The 22,105-nt window shown below is 42.3% G+C and overlaps 1 protein-coding gene across 1 annotated transcript in view; it reads left to right on the forward strand.

The window, feature by feature from the left end:
- Positions 1-22,105, forward strand: part of dcbld2 (discoidin, CUB and LCCL domain containing 2) — a 100,291-nt gene that overhangs the window by 72,665 nt on the left and 5,521 nt on the right. Inside the window, exons 6-13 of the mRNA XM_080203554.1 lie at positions 7,385-7,518; positions 9,209-9,249; positions 10,938-11,153; positions 13,382-13,506; positions 15,124-15,280; positions 17,195-17,314; positions 19,433-19,526; positions 20,539-20,588. Of these exons, the coding sequence (XP_080059680.1) occupies positions 7,385-7,518; positions 9,209-9,249; positions 10,938-11,153; positions 13,382-13,506; positions 15,124-15,280; positions 17,195-17,314; positions 19,433-19,526; positions 20,539-20,588 (937 nt within the window). The remainder of the gene's footprint in view (positions 1-7,384; positions 7,519-9,208; positions 9,250-10,937; positions 11,154-13,381; positions 13,507-15,123; positions 15,281-17,194; positions 17,315-19,432; positions 19,527-20,538; positions 20,589-22,105) is intronic.

Below are 22,105 nucleotides of genomic sequence, written 5' to 3' on the forward strand. Positions count from 1 at the left end.
CTAGATAGGCTGGGCGAATGGGCCAGGAACTGGCAAATGGAACTTAATGTTGGCAAGTGCAAGGTGGTCTGCTTTGGTAGGAATAATGGTAGGAAGGACTATTACTTACCTGGCGAAAAACTGCAGCAGGAGACGGTGCAGAGGGACCTCGGGGTCCTTGTGCATGAGTCGCAAAAACCCAGGGTGCAGGTGCAGCAGGTGGTCAGGAAGGCTAATGGGATGCTGGCCTTCATAGCGAGGGGGATTGAATATAAAAGTAGGGAGGTCTTGCTGCAGCTGTATAGGGCATTGGTGAGGCCGCAGCTGGAGTACTGTGTGCAGTTTTGGTTGCCGCACTTACGCAAGGATATTTTGGCCTTGGAGGGAGTGCAGAGGAGGTTTACTAGGCTGATACCGGGGTTGAGCTATGAGGAGAGGCTGAATAAACTAGGCTTGTACTCGTTAGAGTTTAGAAGAATGAGGGGGGATCTCATTGAGACATATAAGATGATGAATGGGATGGATAGGATAGACGTGGAGAGACTCTTCCCGCTCAGAAAGGACAGTAGGACTAGGGGGCACAGCCTCAAGATAAAGGGGGGGGCAGTTTAGAACGGAGTTGAGGAGGAACTTCTTCACTCAAAGGGTGGTGAATCTCTGGAATTCTCTGCCCGTTGAAGTGGTAGAGACTACCTCGCTAAATATTTTTAAGACACGGGTTGATGGGTTTTTGATAAGAGAGGGGATTAAGGGTTATGGGGAGAGGGCGGGAATGTGGAACTGAGCCACGACAGATCAGCCATGATCTTATTGAATGGCGGGGCAGGCTCGAAGGGCTAGATGGCCTACTCCTGCTCCTATTTCTTATGTTCTTGTAAGTGCTTAATCTGGGTGTGATTCAGCTCCAATGTGGAAACCTGTTCTCCGGCGCCCCCATACGCACTCAGCCTGAAAAAAAAGTCATGAGTCTGAATTGCGCTGTGGGCGATGCTTATTGTGCCTGAATCGCTTCCAGCTCTGACAGAAGCCTTCAACTGTGCATACACAGTGAAAAAACTTTGAAAAACGCCCCCCTGTCATATCACTCCCGGGCCACAAAAAGCGGATGAAGCGATGGCCCCCACAGACATTGCCCCACCCCCACAACGTAACTGACCCCTTATCCACCCACCCACTCCACTACCCAGACCAATTGTGAACCCCTGCCCCACTTACCCCCACCGATTGCCCAGAGTGGTAGCAGGACCCCCCACCCCCACCCCCACCAGAAAGTAATCTGGCCTCCCTCACACCCCTACTCACCCTACCCCTCACACACACACACACACACACACACACAAACTGTGATGGAGAGAGCCGCTGGAAGCTCTGAACTTACCTCTTCAGAAGCTGCCTAGCATGTCTGTTTTGTGCCGAATCTGGACGGGCGAACACAATGGTAAAGGGAGAAATGCCGGTAAGATTGAACGTCCAGCTCATTAAGTCAATTTATATACATTTGCATGCATTTAAATTGATGTCATGCCTGTTTTGGGTGCAGTGCTGATCGCAACTATTTTTGGGCCTTGGTAAAGTGCAAATCTGCACGGACTCGGGTGTGGGTCGGCTAATCACCTAGCACCCAATTTTTATCAAGTTTCCGCACCCAAAAACGGGCACAATGCAATGGTAAAATCAGGCCCTTTGCTTCTGTTGGTGTACGCAGGATCCTGTGAGCCTTTTTAACTGCCTTCTCAACATGCCCTACCTCCTCCAAATCTTTGTACAGCGATCCCTCGGGTCTCCCTGCTTCTGTAACCACCCCCTCCCAATTTAAACACTGCACCATTTCATTTTTATATTAGGTAGTTAGATTAAGGTTACATTCAGTTAATTATTTGGGCTTAAACTATCACAGCCAGGGAAAGATATGTTGTTGAGCAACAGTGGGGGATTTGAACTCCCCACCCCTTCCCTCAACTGGAAAAAGGAGGTTTAAATTGAAGTGATGAGCTACTTCTGCCTTACTGCCAGATTTGGACAACTGCAAGTGCACTCACCAAAAGCCAGCATAACTGTGATAAGCACTGCTGCCTCACAACACCAGGGGTTTGAGTTCAATTCTGGCCTTGGATGACTGTGTGGAGTCTGTAGGTTCCCCCTGTGTCTGCGTAGGTATCCTCTGGGTGCTTCCGTTTCCTCCCACGATCCAAAGTTGTGCAGGTTAAGTGGATTGGCCATGCTAAATTGTCCCTTAGTGCCCAAAGATGGGTAGGTTAGGGGAATTAGTGGGATAAATAAATATGAGGTTACTCAGTTCTGGTCACCTCATTACAGGAAGGATGTGGAAGCTATTGAAAGGGTGCAGAGGAGATTTACAAGGATGTTGCCTGGATTAGGTGGCATGCCTTATGAGGATAGCTTGAGAGAGCTTGGTCTTTTCTCCTTAGAGAGACGAAGGATGAGAGGTGAGCTGATAGAGGTGTATAAGCTGTTGAGAGATATTGATCGAGTGGATTTTCAGAGGCTTTTTCCCAGGACTGAAATGGCTGCCACAAGAGGACACAGGTTTAGGGTGCTGGGGAGTTGGTACAGGGGGGATGTCAGGGTAAGTTTTTCACTCAAAGGATGGTGGGTGCGTGGAATCGGCTGCCGGCAGTGGTGTTGGAGGCAAATTCGATAGGGTCTTTTAAGAGATTTTTGGATAAGTATGTGGGACTTAGTAAGATAGAGGGTTATAGGTAAGCCTAGTAGGTAGGGACATGTTCGATGCAACTTGTGGACCAAAGGGCCTGTTTGTGCTGTAGTTTTTCTATGTTCTACAGGTATAGGACCTGAGTAAGATGCTCTGTCAGAATTGATGCAGGCTAGGTTGGCCAAATGGCTGCCTTCTGGACTGTAGGGTTTCTGATTCTGCATGGATGCTGGTCTCCAATGACATTGGTTAAAACTGTTGGGCCCCTAATTACATCTTAAGGCCCCTATTGCTTTTGGTAATGAAGCATGTTCTAGTTTCCATCAGCATCCTGTGTTAAAATGCCAGCTGTGAGCATTTTCCAGCAGTGACGAAGCAGTAAGTTGATATTTTTTGCTATTATCTACTCACCACCCCCTCCCCACCAGCGCTGTCCTTTGCTTTGCGAGCCAGTTGCACTTCATAAAAGCCATCTGATAATCCTTGCAATGTTCAGTGATGTCTATTAGTAAGATGTAGAATCCATAATGTTCTATTGAAGCAATTCTCTTGTGACTTTTTTTTTAAAAATTCAAGGATACAAGATAGACGGCAGACACGAAATACAGCGAAACCAGTGAAACATCACCCTGCCGAATGTGGTTGGGATTGGATAATGCAACATTGTGCATTCCAAATTCTAACCTGACTCACTGTGACCCAGTACATGTTTATACCACTTGTGGTCTCTTGCAAGATAAACAAGATGACCCAGTGACTGGTACTGTTCAGTCCAGTGAGATGTGGTCAGACATCCTCCCTAGCAGCATTCCAAACCAGTTGCTATTTGTATCACTCTGGTAGCAGGGCAGTTTATTCAACTTGTAGCTTGAAAGTGTTACTGCAATCGGTGGTCTGTGGATATCGTTAGAAGGAGGAGTGCAGGTTGCATCTTTCAGCAGTGTTGCTAGTGCTCTCGCTGAATTTGAGATCATTGCTCACCACTGTCACTGCCCTGTTGTCGGCATACGTGAAGATAGAAACTACATATGGGTAAATTTCTTGTTAGAACACAATAATATTTGATGTGGAGTTGCCAGCGTTGGACCGGGGTAGGCCCAGTCAGTAGTCTCACAACACTGGGTTAAAGTCCAACACGTTTATTTGGTAGCACAAGCTTTCGGAGCATTGCGCCTTCATCAGGTGACTCCGAAAGCTCATGCCACTAAATAAACCTATTGGATTTTAACCTGGTGTTGTGAAACTATTTACTGTTAGTAACACTTGTAAGAGATTTATGCAGCATTATTTAAAATAAGCAGGTTAGCAATAATAATAATAACAGCTCAGTATGGCTCCTGCTCTGCCCAAGACTGCAAGAAACTACATAAGATTGTGAATGTAGCCCAATCCATCACACAAGCCAGCCTCCCATCCATTGACTCTGTCTACATTTCCCGCTGCCTCAGCAAAGCAGCAAGCATAATTAAGGACCCCATGCACCCTGGACATTCTTTCATCCACAAAATCTGAGGTCACGTACCAACCGACTCAAGAACAGCTTCTTCCCTGCTGTTGTCAGACTTTTGAATGGATCTACCTTGCATTAAGTTGATCTTCCTGTGCATCCTACTCTAACACTACTTTCTGCACTCTCTCATTTCCTTCTCTATGAACAGTATGCTTTATCTGTACAGCACTCAAGAAGCAATACTTTTCCCTATATGCTCTTACATGTTACAATAAATCAAATCAAATCAAGCCATCCCTGAACTTAACACTGGCAAAGGGCACAATGGGTTTGTACCAAGCAATTGTGGATTTGAAAAATCTACTCTGTATATTGCCCAGAGATTATAGAACATAGAACATTACAGCGCAGTACAGGCCCTTCGGCCCTCAATGTTATGCCGACCAGTGGAATGAATCTAATGACCCTCTAACCTAAACTTCCATTGTCATCCATATGCCTATCCACTGACCATTTGAACACCCTTAAAGTTGGCTAGTCCTCAACTGGTGCAGGCAGGGCATTCCACGCCCTTACTACCCTCTGAGTAAAGAACCTACCTCTGACATCCGTCCTATAATTATCACCCCTCAATTTAAAGCTATGTCCCCTTGTGTTAGCCATCACCATCCGAGGAAAAAGGCTCTCACTATATGCCTCAATTAGGTCACCTCTTAACCTTCTCTCTAACGAAAATAACCTCAAGTCCCTCAGCCTTTCCTCATAAGACCTTCCCACCATACCAGGCAACATCCTGGTAAACTTCCTGTGCACCCTTTCCAGTGCTTCCACATCTTTCTTATAATGTGGTGACCAGAACTGTACGCAATACTCCAACTGTGGCCGCACCAGAGTTTTGTACAGTTGCAACATGATCTCACAGCTCCTAAATTCAATCCCTCTACCAATAAAAGCTAACACACCGTATGCCTTCTTAACAAACTTATCAACCTGGGTGCCAACTTTCAGGGATCTATGCACATGTACACCGAGATCTCTCTGCTCGTCGACACTACCAAGAGTCCTTCCATTAGCCCTATATTCTGTAATCCTGTTACTCTTTCCAAAGTGAATCACCTCACACTTTTCTGCATTAAACTCCATTCGCCACCACTCAGCCCAGCTCTGCAGCTTATCTATGTCCCTCTGCAAACCAACATCCATCCTCACTGTCTACAACTCCTCTGCCTTTAGTGTCGTCAGCAAATTTACTAACCCATCCTTCTACAATTGTAGAATGTACATCCTTCTATTACTGTAATGAATATTTAATATATGTACGTGATATTCCCTTTACTTGTTTGTTTAATGAAATTTAAAGTAAACAGCTCATTGCCTGTTTTCAAATAATAGACAGACATTGGTTTTTGGTTGTGATAATTTCAAGCTTGAATTAAGAAAATAAAAGTAAGTGATGCCATTTTCTTTACCTGGCACCTTTCAAAATTACCAAGAGTCTGGTGGTCCCTTGTTTAATCCTCACAGAAGCTGGCCTGTGTACGTCTGCCGCAAGCCTTTTTTCCGTGGGGAAAACACAATAAGAAGTCTCACAACACCAGATTAAAGTCCAACAGGTCTATTTGGTAGCACAAGCTGTGCTACCAAATAAACCTGTTGGACTTTAATTTGGTGTTGTGAGACTTAGTACTATTTTTAAACCTTGCATGTTTTGCAGTAGCCAGTGCAGTGAAAGTGTAAAATGCCCCTCGCCGCCCCTCCCCCCACCCCCGAGAAATTGGTAATAGAAATAGGTTTCAGTACACAGTGCTGAATAGTTTCATTGACTCCTTTTAAATAAACTTTATTTTACTGTGATTCCCTTAACCTTCAATAGCTTATTTTCATAATTCAGAGCTGATCCATGACAACCATATGCATTGTATCATTCCAGTTGTTGTATATCTCAAACTGTGCTGGAGTTTTGCATAAATGTGAATCTCTGCTGCCACCTCCTACTATCCAAAGCAAGTGCAGTTATAATGCTCAATTGTTTGAGACACTCAGTTGCTCAGTCAGAGAACAGATTAAAGCTGCCTCAACTGTGGCAGTTAAACTAAAGTGAGCCAAGAAACTCAAGTCTTTGGCTGGAGGCAGTGGACTAATCTGCTTGTGGGCCGCATGTAATCGGTTAATTTTTTTTATCCATCTCCCTGTCAGTGACATCCCATTAAGGTGTGGAAGTTTATTTTGAATGAGTTCCAGTGCTAAACATGAGGCAAAGAAGTCTGACCAGCTTCCAAAACCTCCAGGCCGAAACAAGTTGCCTGAACCCCTCCCCACCCACTTTGTTCCTGATGTGAAGACAGTTATACCAAGAAACATGGATGTATTACTAATGCACTCCTCCTGCAACTATATGTTCAAAAGTTATATGTCAATGTAAAGAAAAATACAGTTGTCTTGAAAAATGATCAAATGTTTAAAACCTGTTTTGTGTCAGCTCAACACCAAAGCAATGACATAACTATATCATAGAATTGTTATGGTAGAAGGAGGCCATTTGGCCCATCATGTCTGCAGCTCCCCAAATGAACATCTTGGCTTAGTGTCGTTTCCCTGTAATCCTGCATATTGTTTCTAATCAAGTAAATACGTAATGCCCTTTTGAATGCTTCGATTGAACCTGCCTCCACCACATTTCCATGCAGCGCTTTCTAGACCTGAACCACTCGCTGTGTATAAGCACTTAAGAATTTTGAAGAGCAGGGGATAAGGTCATTGAACCTGTGATGCCTGTAAATTTCTCCCAATTTCCTGCCATGATATTAACGGAATTGACAAAAACCCTGGTGAAACAATGTAAATGACTATCTTTTGCCACTTACATTAGCTGTCTAAGATGCACTAAAATTACATCAAGAAATTGGGAAAATCCTTGTGACAATTCCAGGATCCAGATTCCACTGCACTTCAGTCACATGTCCTTCAATCACACTTTCACTCCACGATTCCATCACATTTTCAAAGGTCTTCCAGAGTAGCACATTTCATAAATCTGTTACCTTTTGAGTAAAATAAAGCTTTCTTAAACTTGAATCCCCAATCTTTTAACCAATCTATCCCTTGTGTTTGAACTCTTGGCTTTAACCATAGTGAACAATTTGTCTGGATCAACTGTAAGTAAAACAAATAATGCCTTCAACACAAAGTGAAAACAGACATGTTTTAGGCCCCTAAGCTGTTGTATGGATCTGTAATGAGTTACTATTCATGGCAAATGTTGCCTGTCATCTCTTTTCCAGTCCTCCCTGCTGTGTATGGCTGGTGTTCATGCTGGTGTCGTGTCAAATTTCCTGGGTGGCCGGATCAATGTTGTCATGAGTAAAGGCATTCCGTACTATGAAAGCACTCTTGCAAATAATGTCTCTTCAAAACTGTAAGTTCAATCATTGAGAAAAAAAAATTGCTGTGATCATTTGCTTATAACAATGCGGTCGGGAGAGCCATAATTATGTAATGTTCAGAGGAATGCAAATATTCTGTTTATGTTAGTAAAAATGTCATGTTTGCCAAAAATCCAAAAAGCACCATCTTCATTCTTGCTGACGCAAGCTATTTTTGCAGAGCAGTCCATAATATCACTGTGCTCTAAAGTTGCAAAAAGTCAGCTCGGTGAAGGGTTTGTATCCAGACTTCTCACACTTCCCAATATCTTTTTTGAGAAAACTTAATCCTCTGTCTGATGCTTCATTGCCACTGCGTAGCTGAAACTGGGAGTGTAGAAAGCTGAGATAACTGTGAATGTTGGTCAGCTGAATAAGAATGGGAAATGGTAGAAACACACAGCAGGTTGATCAACATCTGAAGGAGAGTGGTTAGGGATTTGGATATGACCATTCATCAAATCTGAAAGGAGTGATGGTTTTTATATTCCAGTAAAAGTGATAACTCAATTGTTTTGGACCCAAGTTAGCTGATGTTATAAATTATTCAATTTGTCAAGGAACAGCCCACTGTCTTTCAGATCACCATTCTAATCTCCCTCCTCAAAAGACTTGTCCTTAATCCCTCACTTCTTACAGAGTCCTTTTCTCCAATATCCGTTTCCTGATATATCTATGACCGTATTGTTGCCTGTCAAATCCATCTCCGTACCTCCTTCAAAATCCTACTTGATTTCCTTCAATCAAGCTTCCATCTTGTCACTGCAACAAAGTGGTCCTAACCAAATATCACACTGGGGTGTGGTAAGCTTCAACCCCACCCATCCAGGTTAAATGGATTTTGCTCAGGTGAGAAAAATTTGGAAATGTAAAATCTGACCCCCGGTTTTAACAGGAGCTGGCAACCAACCCATTCTCGTGAGGTGATTTGGTCATTTAAACATCTTAAAGAGACAGCATGCCTCATTTAACCTACCTTCCAGGATTAACACTGACCAATTGGCTTTCCCAGGCCTTGGGGAAACCCAGCAACTAATGAATGGTGAGGAGTGAGGACTGCCTCATGATGAAGTGGCTTTGCAGCACTGCTTGTGGGCCAAAAATAGCAGTCATGCTTCCAACTAGCCCACCAAATGTACAAAAGACTTGGGTTAAAACTGCACAACATGTGGGCCCCCACCAAAATGGCTATCCTCATTGTCTCTGCCCTACTTCTCACCCTACTCTCAAAACCTAACCCAGTAACTTTCATGACCATAACTGTGGGTATATTTTGTCTGCCAAATGTTTCAGTTGCTGTTGGCAATGCTACCCAAGTTATCCTCTTCCAATACCTTTCCTCCATTGTCCAGCACATTTTACACTTTCTTACCTATCCAGTTATAACCAGAGCACCTCGGCCAATGGTTTCTCTTATTGCTCTGGCTAGCAATTACTGGTTGGAACGGACTCAATGTATCTTGTGCTTGTTGATCACACTGTAATTTCTGTCAACCTGCCAGACCAATGAGGTGTCATCTCCTTTATTTGTGTACTTTTTGAAACAACCTATTCAAAAGGAATGGGAATGTTTTAAGTACAATGTTTAGTAGCTCATGTCAGAATAGTTAAATGATTAATTCTGAGATATTTTATTACATAGTGATGTATAATTTAATCATACGAGCTTCTTTAATCTTACAGTGGCCCATTATCAGCCAGTCTGTTTACATTCAAGACCAATGGTGAGTATCTGGTCAAAGAAGCCAACTGTGATGATTTCATGCTTCTGCACATTGCCTTAAGTATTGAGCTTCTCCGTTTTCAATGCTGCATTTAGAAACTCGTGTCTGCAAAAAAAAAGCCCAATCGACTTTCCACTCTATCGCTTCGCTCTGGCATATATACACCTATATTTACAGATGTAATTTTCGCATTTTTCTTCCATCGCTTCAGAAACCCATAACTCATGATGGATACAGTTCCAAAGATTCTGACAACTCTCTTGAGTGCCTCATCTAAATGGCCATTTTACATCCATAAACCTTCAGTGTAGCAGGAAACAATATGGCACCGTTGCCCAGCCTGGTTTTTACCGCCATGTACCTATATCTTCCAACAATATAGTTGGAACCTGACAAGTTTTTCTTTTCTGCTCTACAACACTGGAAACACAAAGGCCAGTTACAGTTGTAACTGCCCCTTCAGCCGATTCAGAACATGGGTCCTACCTGGAAAGCTTCCATTTCTTTATGGGTTGGTGCCTGATCAGCTGGTGCTTGCAACATTCTGAAAGGGCTTTTGACAAGATGGACACAGAGGTTGCTTCCCCTGGCTGGGGGATCTGAAACATGGGAGCATGTTTAAGACTGAGATGTGAAGAAATTCCTTCATTCAGAAGGGTACACATTTTGGGATTGTCCCCTCCAGATGGTTCTGGATATCCCATCATTGGATATACTTAATTCACAGATTTATATATATTTGCAGCACAGAAGAAGGCCATTCAACCTATTGTGTCCGTGCCAATCAATAAATATCTGACGACATTAGTCCCATTTTACAGCGCTTGGCCCATATCCCTGAAGGTTACTATATTGCAAGTGAACATCTAAATACTAGAATTACAAGGATTTCTGACTCAACCTCCCATTCCCCTATGCACTGAGTGAAAAGGTTTCTCTTCAACTCCCCTCTTAGCCTTTTGTTTTTTACCTTAAATCTATCCCCCTGATTATTGACTCTCTATTAATGAAAAAAGTGTCGTCTTATACATCCCATCTATGCCCCTCATAATCTTAGACACCTCTAAAAGGTCACCTCTCAACCTTCATAGTTCAGCCTCTCCAACCCAGGCAGCATCCTGGTAAATCTCTGCACCTTCTCCAGTGCAATCACATCCTTAACACTGAGATGGACAGTTTTTTTGGCCTCAAGGGATCAAGAAATATGGTGGTGTGCACAAGAAAGTGGAGTTGAGACGAACAACGAGGCTCTTTCAACAGCACTTCCCAATCTGCGGCTCTACCACCTAGAAGGACAAGAGCAGCAGATGCATGGAAACAGCACCACCTCAAATTTCCCCTCCTAACATGCAACATGTCACCATTCCTTCTCTGTCACTGAATCAAAAATCCTGGAATTCCACCATCCTCTCCAATAGTCCAATGGAGGTACTTACACTAGATGGACTGCAGTGATTCTTGGAATTAGGAATGAGTAATATATTCTGGCCTTGCCTGTGCCAACTTTGCATCAACAAATTAAAATTAAATAATGCTGGGACTAAAAGTCATCATATGAGATGAATAAAAACTAATGATCTTTCATGCTTTTTTAAACAATTGTTTGATTTTAGTTAGTCCTTTAGTCCATGTGTGTACATGGCAGGTTGCAGTCTGATGATTTTGGATGTTTGCTATGTGTTTTATAGGTTGCTATGGAACACTGGGAATGGAGTCTGGTGTCATCGGAGACAGCCAGATCAATGCGTCTTCAGTTCTCCAGTGGCACGACCCTTCCGGACAGTTTCACGTCTGGGGACCAGAAAAAGCTCGTCTGAAAAAGCCTGGTTCACCCTGGGCTGCTTTTCATACTGATGAACCCCAGTGGCTTCAAATAGATTTGAAGAAAGAGAAGAAAATTACAGGTAACAACTCATGTCGTTGGCAAAGGTTGATTTTATGTGCAGCTGTGTACAAAGTTTTATGCTAAGACCGTAAGACATAGACTGATCTGATGTGATAATTTTCAATTCTGCTTTCCTACCTTGTCCACATAACCCTTAATTTCCTTGCTGATTAAAAATCTGACTACCTCAACCTTGAAAATGCTTAATGATCCAGCCTCTTCAGCCCTCTATTTGAGAGAAGAAATTTCTCCTTATACCTGTCTTAAATGGATGATCCTTTATTCTGAGATGATGCACTCTGGTTCTAGATTCTCCCACAAAGCGAAAAACCTTTCAGCATCTGTCCTTGTCAAGCCCCTGAGAATCCTGTATGTCTCAGTAAGGTCACCTCTCATTCTTCTAAACTCCAGTGAGAATAGCCCCAAAGTACTCAACCTCACCTAACAAGAAATCCCTCCATGCCCAGGATGAATCTAATGAACTTTCTCCAGACTGCCTCCAATGCCAATGTATTAGATAAGGGAACCAAAACTATTCACAATATTCCAGGTATAGTCTAACTGGTGCCTTATATAGTTGTAGCAAGACTTCCCTATTTTTATACTCTATTCCCTTTGAAATAAAGGCCAGCATTCCATTTGCCTTCCCTATTACCTGCTGAATGTGCATGCTTGTTTTTTGTGATTTATGCATGATGACTCCCCAAGTCCCCCTGTGCTACACCTTTCTGCAGTCTTTCGCTATTTAAATAATCAGCTTCTTGATTCTGTCTACCTTCCAAACTCATGACCACTACCATCTAGCAGTTCAAGGGCAGCAAATATTTGGGAGCACCACCATCTGGAGCCTCCCCGCCATATCATTCACCACCTTGACTAGGAATTATACCACTGTTCCTTCACTGTCGCTGGATCAAAATCCTGGAATTCCCTCCCTAACAGCACTGTGGATGGACCTACACCACATGGACTGCAGCAGTGCATGAAGGCAGCTCACTACAGTTTATTTGAGGGCCACCAAGGATGGGTAATAAATGCTGGCCTAGCCAAAGATGCCACATCCCATAAGTGAATTTTTTTTAAATTTTCCGTGGATTTGGAAAGTGCTGTTGAATAGCCTTGTTGAATTGCTGCAGTGCATCTTGTAGATTCTACACTGTCACTGTGTGACACTGATGGAGGAAGTGAATGTTTAAGGTGGTTGATGAGGTGCCAATTAAGCAGGCTTCTTTGTCTTGGATGGTGTTGAGTTCCTTGAGTGTTGCAGGAGCTGCGCTCATCCAGCCAAGTGGACAGTATTCCATCGCCTTTTCCTTATTTTCTCGAATGCCAGTGCCAATACACACAAAATAAACTGCCTGTGCATTTATCTTATCAAATTCTTCAACTTATAGACAATACTGCCTTGGATATACATCCAACTGGAGGATAATTGGGTGGTTCCTTTATAGGCATGTTCTCCAATCACCTCAATTCCCTAAAATTTGTTGCACTCGGAAAGTACAATGCACCTGGGAACAGGCTTGGGAAAATTTCCTCTGCTTGGTTTGTTCAAACTGACATAAAATATAAACCATTCACAAAGACTAATAAAAGGACAATTTTAACAATGCAAATATGAGTGTAATTATTTATTTAATCCATGCCAGTGTAGTACAATGAATGATCAACTCATGCAGCCCGTGACAACGTAGGATGAATGATGTATATTATCATTGCAGACTTAAGTAATAGGGACCCCTTGACAAAGTTTAGAAGTCATCAGCTTATGTTTAAAATCTGTACAGAACATTTTATTAGGACTGATGCGTTTACATTTACACAGAGGGATGAGTCTGGTACTAATATCTGGTACCTCTGACGAAGGGTCATCCAGACTCAAAATGTTGACTATTCTCTCTCTCTCCACAGATGCTGTCAGCCCTGCTGAGTTTCTCCAGATTCCAGCATCCACAATATTTTGCCTTTAACTAATATCTATCACTTGTTCCCCCTTATTGTTAAAGATCATGCTCCCCCCATCCTCTATTTTAAAATCTTTAATGCAATAGGTTTTCGATCATTCTCCATTCAGTATCCCGTAGTAGATAAAGATGTTAAGGCATTAATGCTTAAAGTGCTGCAAGCAGGCTTTGCTGCAAGCCAGTACAAAATAATGGTGAAGTTAGGCAAAGGCCAGTCAAGTCTCATAAATTCTGTGTGTTAGATCCTTAAATTACTGTCTGCTTATATTTTCTCTGTCTTCAGGTATAATTACCACAGGTTCTACCCTGGGCGAATATTCTTTTTATGTATCTGCATACCGAATCCTCTCCCGACATGATGGACAGGATTGGAAGGTATATAAAGAAGCCAACAGTGACCTGGACATGGTTAGTACACTAAAGTGAGTTGCTGTTTGTAAAGCAAAGTCCTCAATTCTATATAATCCCACTGCACTGAGTCTTTATGATAGCTACATTTCTGCAATAGTTGATTATGCATTTTATTTGCTAGCTAATAGACATTAGGATGCCTTGATAATAAAAATATGATCAAAATTTGAAAGCCATATCTCGTGTGACTTTGTGTTCTAAGTGTTAGAACAAAGAACAAAGAACAACACAGCACGGGAAACAGGCCCTTCGGCCCAACGAGCCCGCGCCGCCGTCCCACTGTCTCAGTGACCTATTCATGATTTTAGTCTACGCCTAACGTGCGAGGATCAGGGAGGTCCAATTTAGGGACAATTTAGTACCCAATCAATCAGCCTAAAAGCACATCTTTGGGGGATGTGGGAGGAAACCGGAGCACCCGGAGGAAACCCACGCAACCACGGGGAGAACGTGCAAACTCCCACAGACACAGGCCCAAATCCATGTGTCCGCACAGCAACAGAGATGGTCTCTGAGCTGTCATGTTGCCCTCGAGATGGTCCAGTTTAAGCACACTAACGACATGAAGCAATAGGCAAGTGTTGAAAGTATTTTGCAATCTTTACTTTATATTTTAAGGTTCTCAAAAAGCAGTCTCATTAAAATTATATTTGTGAGTGTGCAGGAACAATAAGGTTGTTTCCAAGTATTAACTCCACTACTTTCCACTGGTAATGGGTTTGTTGGCAGGTTCCTGTGACTTTGCATGTATGAAATCAGTGGATAGGACTTTCCAAAATCCGAATCACCAATGGGGTTTTGAATTTGCGAGATGACTTACCAGTAAATCATGAGTGCTTTGACTGCAGTTCCCATCCATTGATGTTAATGGATGGGGGAGAAGTCACAAGGCATGAAGCCTGTGATTGTCTGACAAATCAATATTGTCCAATACAATAACAACTAGCCCCATGGCTAATTTGAAATCCAAATATTGGAGTTGCATTTTTGATTAGTAAATGAAAAATATGCGATTAAAAATAAGATTTGGGTGTGTGATCAGGAATCTCATAGAAACTTATAAAATTTAACAGGATTAAACAGGGTAGATTCAGAAAGAATGTTCCTGATGGTGGGAGAATCCAGAACTATGGGTCATTGTTCGAGGATAAGGGGTAAACCTTTTAGGACTGAGGTGAGGAGAAATTTCTTTACCCAGAGAATGGTGAATCTGTGGAATTCACTGCTATAGAAAGTAGTTGGGTCAAAAACATTGGATGATTTCAAGAAGAAATTAAAGTTTATTTCTTAGTGTCACAAATAGGCTTACGTTAACACTGCAATGAAGTTGATGTGAAAATTCCCTAGTCGCCACACTCTGGCACCTGTTCAGATACAATGAAGAAGAATTTAGCATGGCCAGTGCACCTGACCAGCACATCTTTTGGACTGTGGGAGGAAACCAGAGTGCCTGGAGGAAATTTGCGCAGACACGATGAAAATATAGTTTTTGGGACCAAAGGATATGGGGAGAGTGGGTATCAGCATATTGATTCTGATGAACAGCCATGATTAAAATGAACGGCCATGAAAAGAGAAAAATTCTGGTACACTGTTTTTTTTTTACCTCCTCAGATATTCCGAGGAAATTCTAACAATTTCCAGGAAGTTCGGAACAACTTCATCCCACCCATTCTCGCCCGTTACATTCAGATTAATCCAGTGCAGTGGCATCAGAAGGCAGCACTGAAAGTAGAGCTGTTGGGTTGCCAGCCATTCCAACCTTCATTGGGTAAGATTCCCATAACATAATGACAAATTACAGTGGAGCTGCAGTGGTTCAAGAATGTACTGGTGTGCCCCCTTTCTAAGGGCAGTTAGGAATAAGCAACACCCTTACCAGTGGTGGTGTCATCCCGTGAAAGAATATACTTAAAAAAAAAAAGCTTGTTCAGATTAAGAGCCTGGGTGGGACAATCTTTCGGAGGGTTGGTGTAGTCTTGATGGGCCGGATGGCCTCTTTCTCCACTGTAGGGATTCTGTGTAAATTAATTATATCAGCTCTGTATTCTTGCTGAAATGTAACTTTACACAAATGCTGAATTTTTAATGGAAAGGGAAAAGCCATTTGTAGATAATGTTGGAAAAATGCTTTGCACTGTATTTGTTAATGCCATATGTGAGATGAGAACACTCAGCAACCAGCTTCCCTGATGCTCTTCTGCTCTAACCTTAGCAGGAGAATGTGGAAACTGGAACAGATCCTGAATGCAGTAGGTCCAGCTTTAAGTTGTGTATTCTGTAATAGGCTATTTGGTACAAAACTTCCACCCACTCCGAGCATTGCTCTGATCAATATCAGAGGATGGAGGGTCAGAAGCTACCAAAGTTGGGACCACACATCTGGTCCATAGATGTACTCTTGGTAAGGCAACCATGGGGCTACTTGAGGGGTCATGTCTGGGATTGAAGCCTGACTCCTGAAGAAAACCAACATGTTTTAAAAAAAGCATTGAGCACCATGCATGACTGTGGCATGCACCCATCACACAGACACTCCCAGGTATCCCTCCTGTGGCACAGATCATTAAATTGAGCTGTGTGGAGCTTCACACAACCCTTATAAGCTTTAGTGAAGTCGGCAGGAGTGATCGCAAAAAGGCACATTCCAGCAACAGCAACTCACCAAGGCACCTTCGACAGCACCTTCTAAATTCACCACCTCTAGCACCTCAAAGAACAAGGACAACAGATGCATTAGAAACACTGCCATCTGCAAGTTCCCCTCCAAACTACACATCACCCTGACTTGGAAATATATGGGCGCTTCTTCGCTGTCACAGGGTCAAAACCCTGGAATTTTCTTTCGTACAGCACTGTGTGTACCCACACCACATGGACTGCAGCGGTTCAAGAAGTGGCTCGCCACCACCTTCAAGAATAATTGAGGTTGGGCAACAAATGCTGGTCTAGCCAGTGAAGCCCATGTCTCATGAATGAGTTAAGCAAAACTGTCCCAGATACTTTCACCCTTGTCCCCTGCTGATTATCTGGGCCTCAGCGACAGTGATCACGTTTGAAACAAGTGCTGATGATTTGTTCCCTGATGAATTTTCTACACAGTAAGACCTATAACAAATTTGACACGTTTTCCAGAGCTCCTCTGGAAGACAGTATTTTGATGAGGTCTATAAAATGCAACTAGAAATACTTTCTCTATATTCCTCCATGTGGCACTGGCTGTTGCATCCAAAGCCTGTCAAGTTGCACTTTCTATCACTTAGAAAAAAAGATAATCCAAAGGTTGGAACTTGACACTGTGTTTTCCCTTGCTGGTGATTCGACCTTGGCAAGCACCATGTAGTAACTGTGGGTCTACAGAGTTCTTCTACATTCAGATTCTTTACTCCCAACTCCTTCCAGATAATTGTTGCGCACAGACGTTTGCAAGCAGCGCTGCAGGAAGCGTGCTCTCAGCTGCCTGCGTGGTTGAGTCTCGGAGTACGCATATTGCTTCCAATCTTCGTGAACTAGTTCTGAGTTTACTCATTTCTGTGGGGGCGAAGGAACAAAGTTATAGCCTTGGGACTGATTCCAGTTCACAGAAGAGGAGGCTGGTCCATTAAAGAGAAGCTATCACAACACTTGAAATGTCTTCCTGGCTAATTCTCGTATTACATCATATTCCTGTTGTTTGTTTTTGTAGCTCGGGCTCCATCCCAGTCTCTGCCTCCTGTGCTCAGCACAGAAATCCCTCCAAAGTTTGATGAAATGACCTTTACGCCAGAAGTCAAGAACAATTCACTGACTCCTAAAGTGACCAAAGGTATGCCAAGCCATCAGTGAGGTCCTTTACTAACTGAAATATTGGCAGCTCTGCAGACACTAATATTAGTCAATCCTGCTTCAGGGTTTGGGCCTCTGCAACAAGCTGGAAATATCAATAGGAAAGTGAAAAAAATTCTTTAAATTGGAAACCCCATTTAACTTTTAATATGAGCTAACAGTATTATCAAACTTGTGATCAAATAGTCATGCCTGCAACTGTTCTCTTTAAAATCCCTGACATAAATTTTCAGTGTAATTGCTGAATGAGTGGTGTGAGAATCACTAATATGTAAGGTAATGTGCAAAGCTTATCCTTAATTAAGTCAGTTGTTGAATTACCAAACAAAGCTTTGCGATCTGTACATTGTGGAACAGTGCAATCCAATACAATTGAAGCAAAGTTATGGATTTTCAATTTTCACAGAAAAATGGGTGATATTGTGGAATGCTATCTCCAAACGCTGGGTTTAAACAAAATGGAAAACTCAATTAAAATCAGCATTAGTCTTACTTAATCAAATCAGTGTGCTGAATACAAGACACATCCATCCCTTTGCATACTGATAAATAAAACCACATGTTTTCTGGAACAGAAGAGAATTGCAATTTAATTCCCTGAAAACCACTGTTAATTCTTGAAAGTCTATATGATATTTAACATATTCGGTCGTCATAATACATTGAACCTGGGCATACTTTCTCTTAATTTTGCTTTCCATCCTTTAAGCCTCCTGGCCTGAAGATGGCAGTCCTTAGCTGGGTGTGATTCCACATGGAATAGGGCTGCAGGCTGTACCAGGTGGTAGGTCTTTATATATGAGCGCTAACAGTTACCATCGATGTGCTATTCTTTCCATGAAGACCATCACAGATGTTTAACCCCTGACCTTTTCTATTGTATTTTTGTCAGCCTGCCCAGCTGAGAACAGTTTACTTGCCACCATACAAGGATTGGTTTGAATTGAGTCCTTCTCTGTCTGAATTAAGTTGTTACCTCAGGACCTTAACTCATGGTGCTTTACTCTTGAACTACTGGGTGGGTGGGGGCAGGGAATTAACTCACAGTTACTCCCATATACCATTGTTAATCCTTCCAAACAGGCAATCCTAAGTAGAAAATAGTTTGTTACTATTAACCCACTGCTTTAATGAGTAAAGTATTTAAATACCTTTTAGTACAAAGGTCAACAGTGACATAGCAGAATAGTAACCAAGGTAATTCAATCAATTAAAAAGCATACCTATTTTCTTTGAGATCTGAGTTACCAATATGGTTAATTCAGATGTAGAATTGCTTGCTAATAGAACAGAAGAATAGAATCCCTATGTTGCAGAAGGAGCCCATCAAACTGAAACCGATAACAATCACACCCAGCCCCTATCCCCTAAGCCCACTTATTTACCCTGCTAATCCCCCTGACACTAAGGGGCAATTTAGCATGGCCAATCAATCTAATCCATGCATCTTTAGAGCCCTTTGATTGGAGTTTGTTTCGGCCTATATTTTATCCAAAGGTACAACAGGCCAAATATTTACAGAGCATTCTGTGCCCCTACTTAACCACCTGGATAAAGTTTGGAAAGCTTAAATCATCTTTACAGTTTCTCCCAGTTGCATCCTGTCACTATGCCATAATATCTACAGCTTTTCTCTTTTTAAAAAGTTACATACAAGTGCACCCGGCTCATTTGGAATGAGTAGTTCAGCTTGAAAGAGAAGTCCAAGATGATTGAGGTAAACAGGAAGAACTTTCTGGAAGATTTGCACATGTGAAATTAGTGTTACTGGTTATGTTTCTAAAAGTTCACACATGCCTATCCAGCCCAAGTGTGCAGAATGTCATCAGACACCTCAGAGTTTGTGTATAATTCTGTATTGGTACAAGTACAACTGATATTATTGAAGGCTCTATTGCAAGTGTGCAGTGAAAATTTGCGACTGTAAATGTTGTTGTTCGCCAGAAACTTTAGAAGTGTTTGCAAACACAAACTGTTTAGTTTCGCATTTCAGATTTAAACATAGAAATGTGAGATTACTGGCCTAATGGATCCTTTTTTTCAAAGCTAGTCTGTACTTGGCTTTAGCTGAACTGCAGCTGTTTTCAATGGCTTTCAGATGTGGCGTTGGCAGCTGTCCTGGTGCCTGTGTTAGTCATGGTGCTTACTACCCTTATACTGATCCTTGTATGTGGCTGGCATTGGAGAAACAGGTGAGCAAATGGTTAGCCGAGGAGCAGGGATTGCATAAATAAAGATTATGTTCCTTTAAAAAAGTAATGATTAACCTTATTTAAACTTCTGAAATATTATTCCCAATAATTTAATGTTGTGTTTCTTTTAATAAATCAGGCTTCTGCATTTAAAAGGTTAAAGTTGACTTTGCAAACTTGAGAAATGCAAAAAGCAAAACTCTGGATGTTTTTCATTCATTGTCACTTAATGGTTGGGCAGTCACAATTCTTTCCCTATCTAGACCCTTAATGTAAAGTAAAAAGTTTATTTATTAGTCACAAGTAAAATTTACATTAACACTGCATTCAAATTACTGTGAAATTCCCCTATTTGCCAAATTCCAGCACCTGTTTGGGTCAATGCACCTAACCAGCACATCTTTCAGACTGTGGGAGGAAACCAGAGGAAACCCGTGCAGAAACAGGGAGAACGTGCAAACTGCACAGATAATGACCCAACCCGGGAATTGAACGTGGGTCCCTGGCGCTGTGAGGCAGCAGTGCTAACCACTGTGCCTTTTATTACTAAAAGCCTTTATTCTAGATTTTAAAAATGTTTACTAGGGATAACATGCATGCATTTCTCTGATGCAGCACTGGGGCAACACGGTGGCACAGTGGTTAGCACTGCTGTCTCACAGCATCAGGGAGCCAGGTTCAATTCTGGCCTGGGGTCACTTCTATGTGGAGTTTGTACATTCTCCCCATGTTGGCGAGGCTTTCCTCCGGGTACTCCGGTTTCCCCCTCAGTCCAGATATTGGGTTGAGGGTTAGGTTGATTGGCCATGCTAAATGGCCCCTTAGGGGGACTACCAGGGTAAATGTGTGGGGTAACAGGGATGGGCCCACGATAGGATTGTTGATGGGCATTCAGCCCATGGGCTGAATGTCCTCCTTCTTCACTGTAGAGATTCTATGATTCTAAGTGTGTTATCTATGAAGTATTAAGCCACAGCCATTCAGCTGATAACTGAAATTATTTCCATTGCAGAAAGAAGCCTGTAGCAGGGCCTTACAACTTACCTTATTGGGATCGAGCAGGTGAGTGATGCTTCAGCTAAGTAGGCAGAGTGGTTTAGCATCTCATCCAGAAGCCTGGTACTTCTACAGTAAGAAGACTCACAACACCAGGTTAAAGTCCAACAGGTTTATTTGATAGCAAATGCCACTAGCTTTCAGAACACTGTTCCTTTGTCAGTGGCCACTCACCTGACCTGGTGTTGTGAAACTTGTTACTGTGTTTACCCCAGTCCAACACCGGCATCTCCTCATCAATTCTTCAGTGGCCAGAGATAGCTGTTTAAGTCAGCAGTGAGTCTTGAATCTAAACTCATGTGCTTGATGGTGCTTGAACTGAGTCAAATAAAGACAACATACTGCAGATGCTGGAATCTGAAATAAAAGCAGAAAGTGTTGGAAAATCTCAGCTGGTTTGACAGCATCTGTGGGGAGAGAACAGAGCCAACATTTTGAGTCTGGTGAAGGGTCATCCACGCTCGAAACATTGGCTCTATTCCCTCTCCACAGATGCTGTCAGACCCACTGAGATTTTCCAATATTTTCTGTTTTGGTCCCAACTGAGTCAAGCTGACATAGTTATAAAATGGCTGTGTTTTGTGATTTAATGCAACGTTTTCAAAAGCAAAATACTGCAGTTGCTGGAAATCTGATATGAAAATAAATACTCAGCAGACTTGGCAGCGTCTGTGGAGTGAAACATTAATGTTTCAGGTCAACAACCTTTCACCAGAACTGGAAAAGGTTATAGATGAATCGGGTTATAAGCAAGGACAGCAGCAGGAAAGGGGGAGAGCTAACGGGAAGTTCTGTGTTTGAGGGGAAGGCAGGCCTTCAAAACTTGAAAGGATAATCTCATGTCCCTAGCCTGTAAAGCTCATCCACGTAATTTGTCAGCAGCACTCTTTTAGGAAAATATGAAACCAGGTACAGGGACAAGTGCCCACAATGCAGGCATCAAAAAGATGTGGTAGGTCAGGAAATAATGACCAAGAACCAGATGGCACCAAACTTGTGTTTCAAAAATTAATGAAAGAGTGAAGGATGCATGTAATAAAACTATTATTCATTTCTTCTAATAATTCCACATATTCTTTGAGTATGAGGAGAATTGAGCAATTCTTTCTGAATACTGTTCTTTGTAGCCAACAGCTCCATTATATACATACAAGCCTGTTTACAGGGAGTAGTATGCTTGCATTTTCCTCACTAGTGTAATACAGTTCAATTGCCTAAAGTTTCAAGGAAGCAATGAACCAGAATCTAAGACTACATATATAATGATATGGAGGTGCTGGCATTGGATGGGGATGGGCACAGTAAGAAGTCTCACAACACCAAATTAAAGTCCAGCAGGTTTATGTGGTATCACGAGCTTTCAGAGTGCTGCTCCTTTATCAGGCGAGTGGAGAGTTGGGTTCACAAACAATATATAGACACAGACTCAATTGCAAGATAATGGTTGGAATGTGAGTATTCACAGGTAATCAAGTCTTTAGAACATAAGAACATAAGAAATAGGAGCAGGAGTAGGCCATCTA

Source organism: Carcharhinus amblyrhynchos, chromosome 15 (genome assembly GCF_965287045.1).
Source record: "Carcharhinus amblyrhynchos chromosome 15, sCarAmb.v2.hapA, whole genome shotgun sequence".
NCBI lineage: Eukaryota > Metazoa > Chordata > Chondrichthyes > Carcharhiniformes > Carcharhinidae > Carcharhinus > Carcharhinus amblyrhynchos.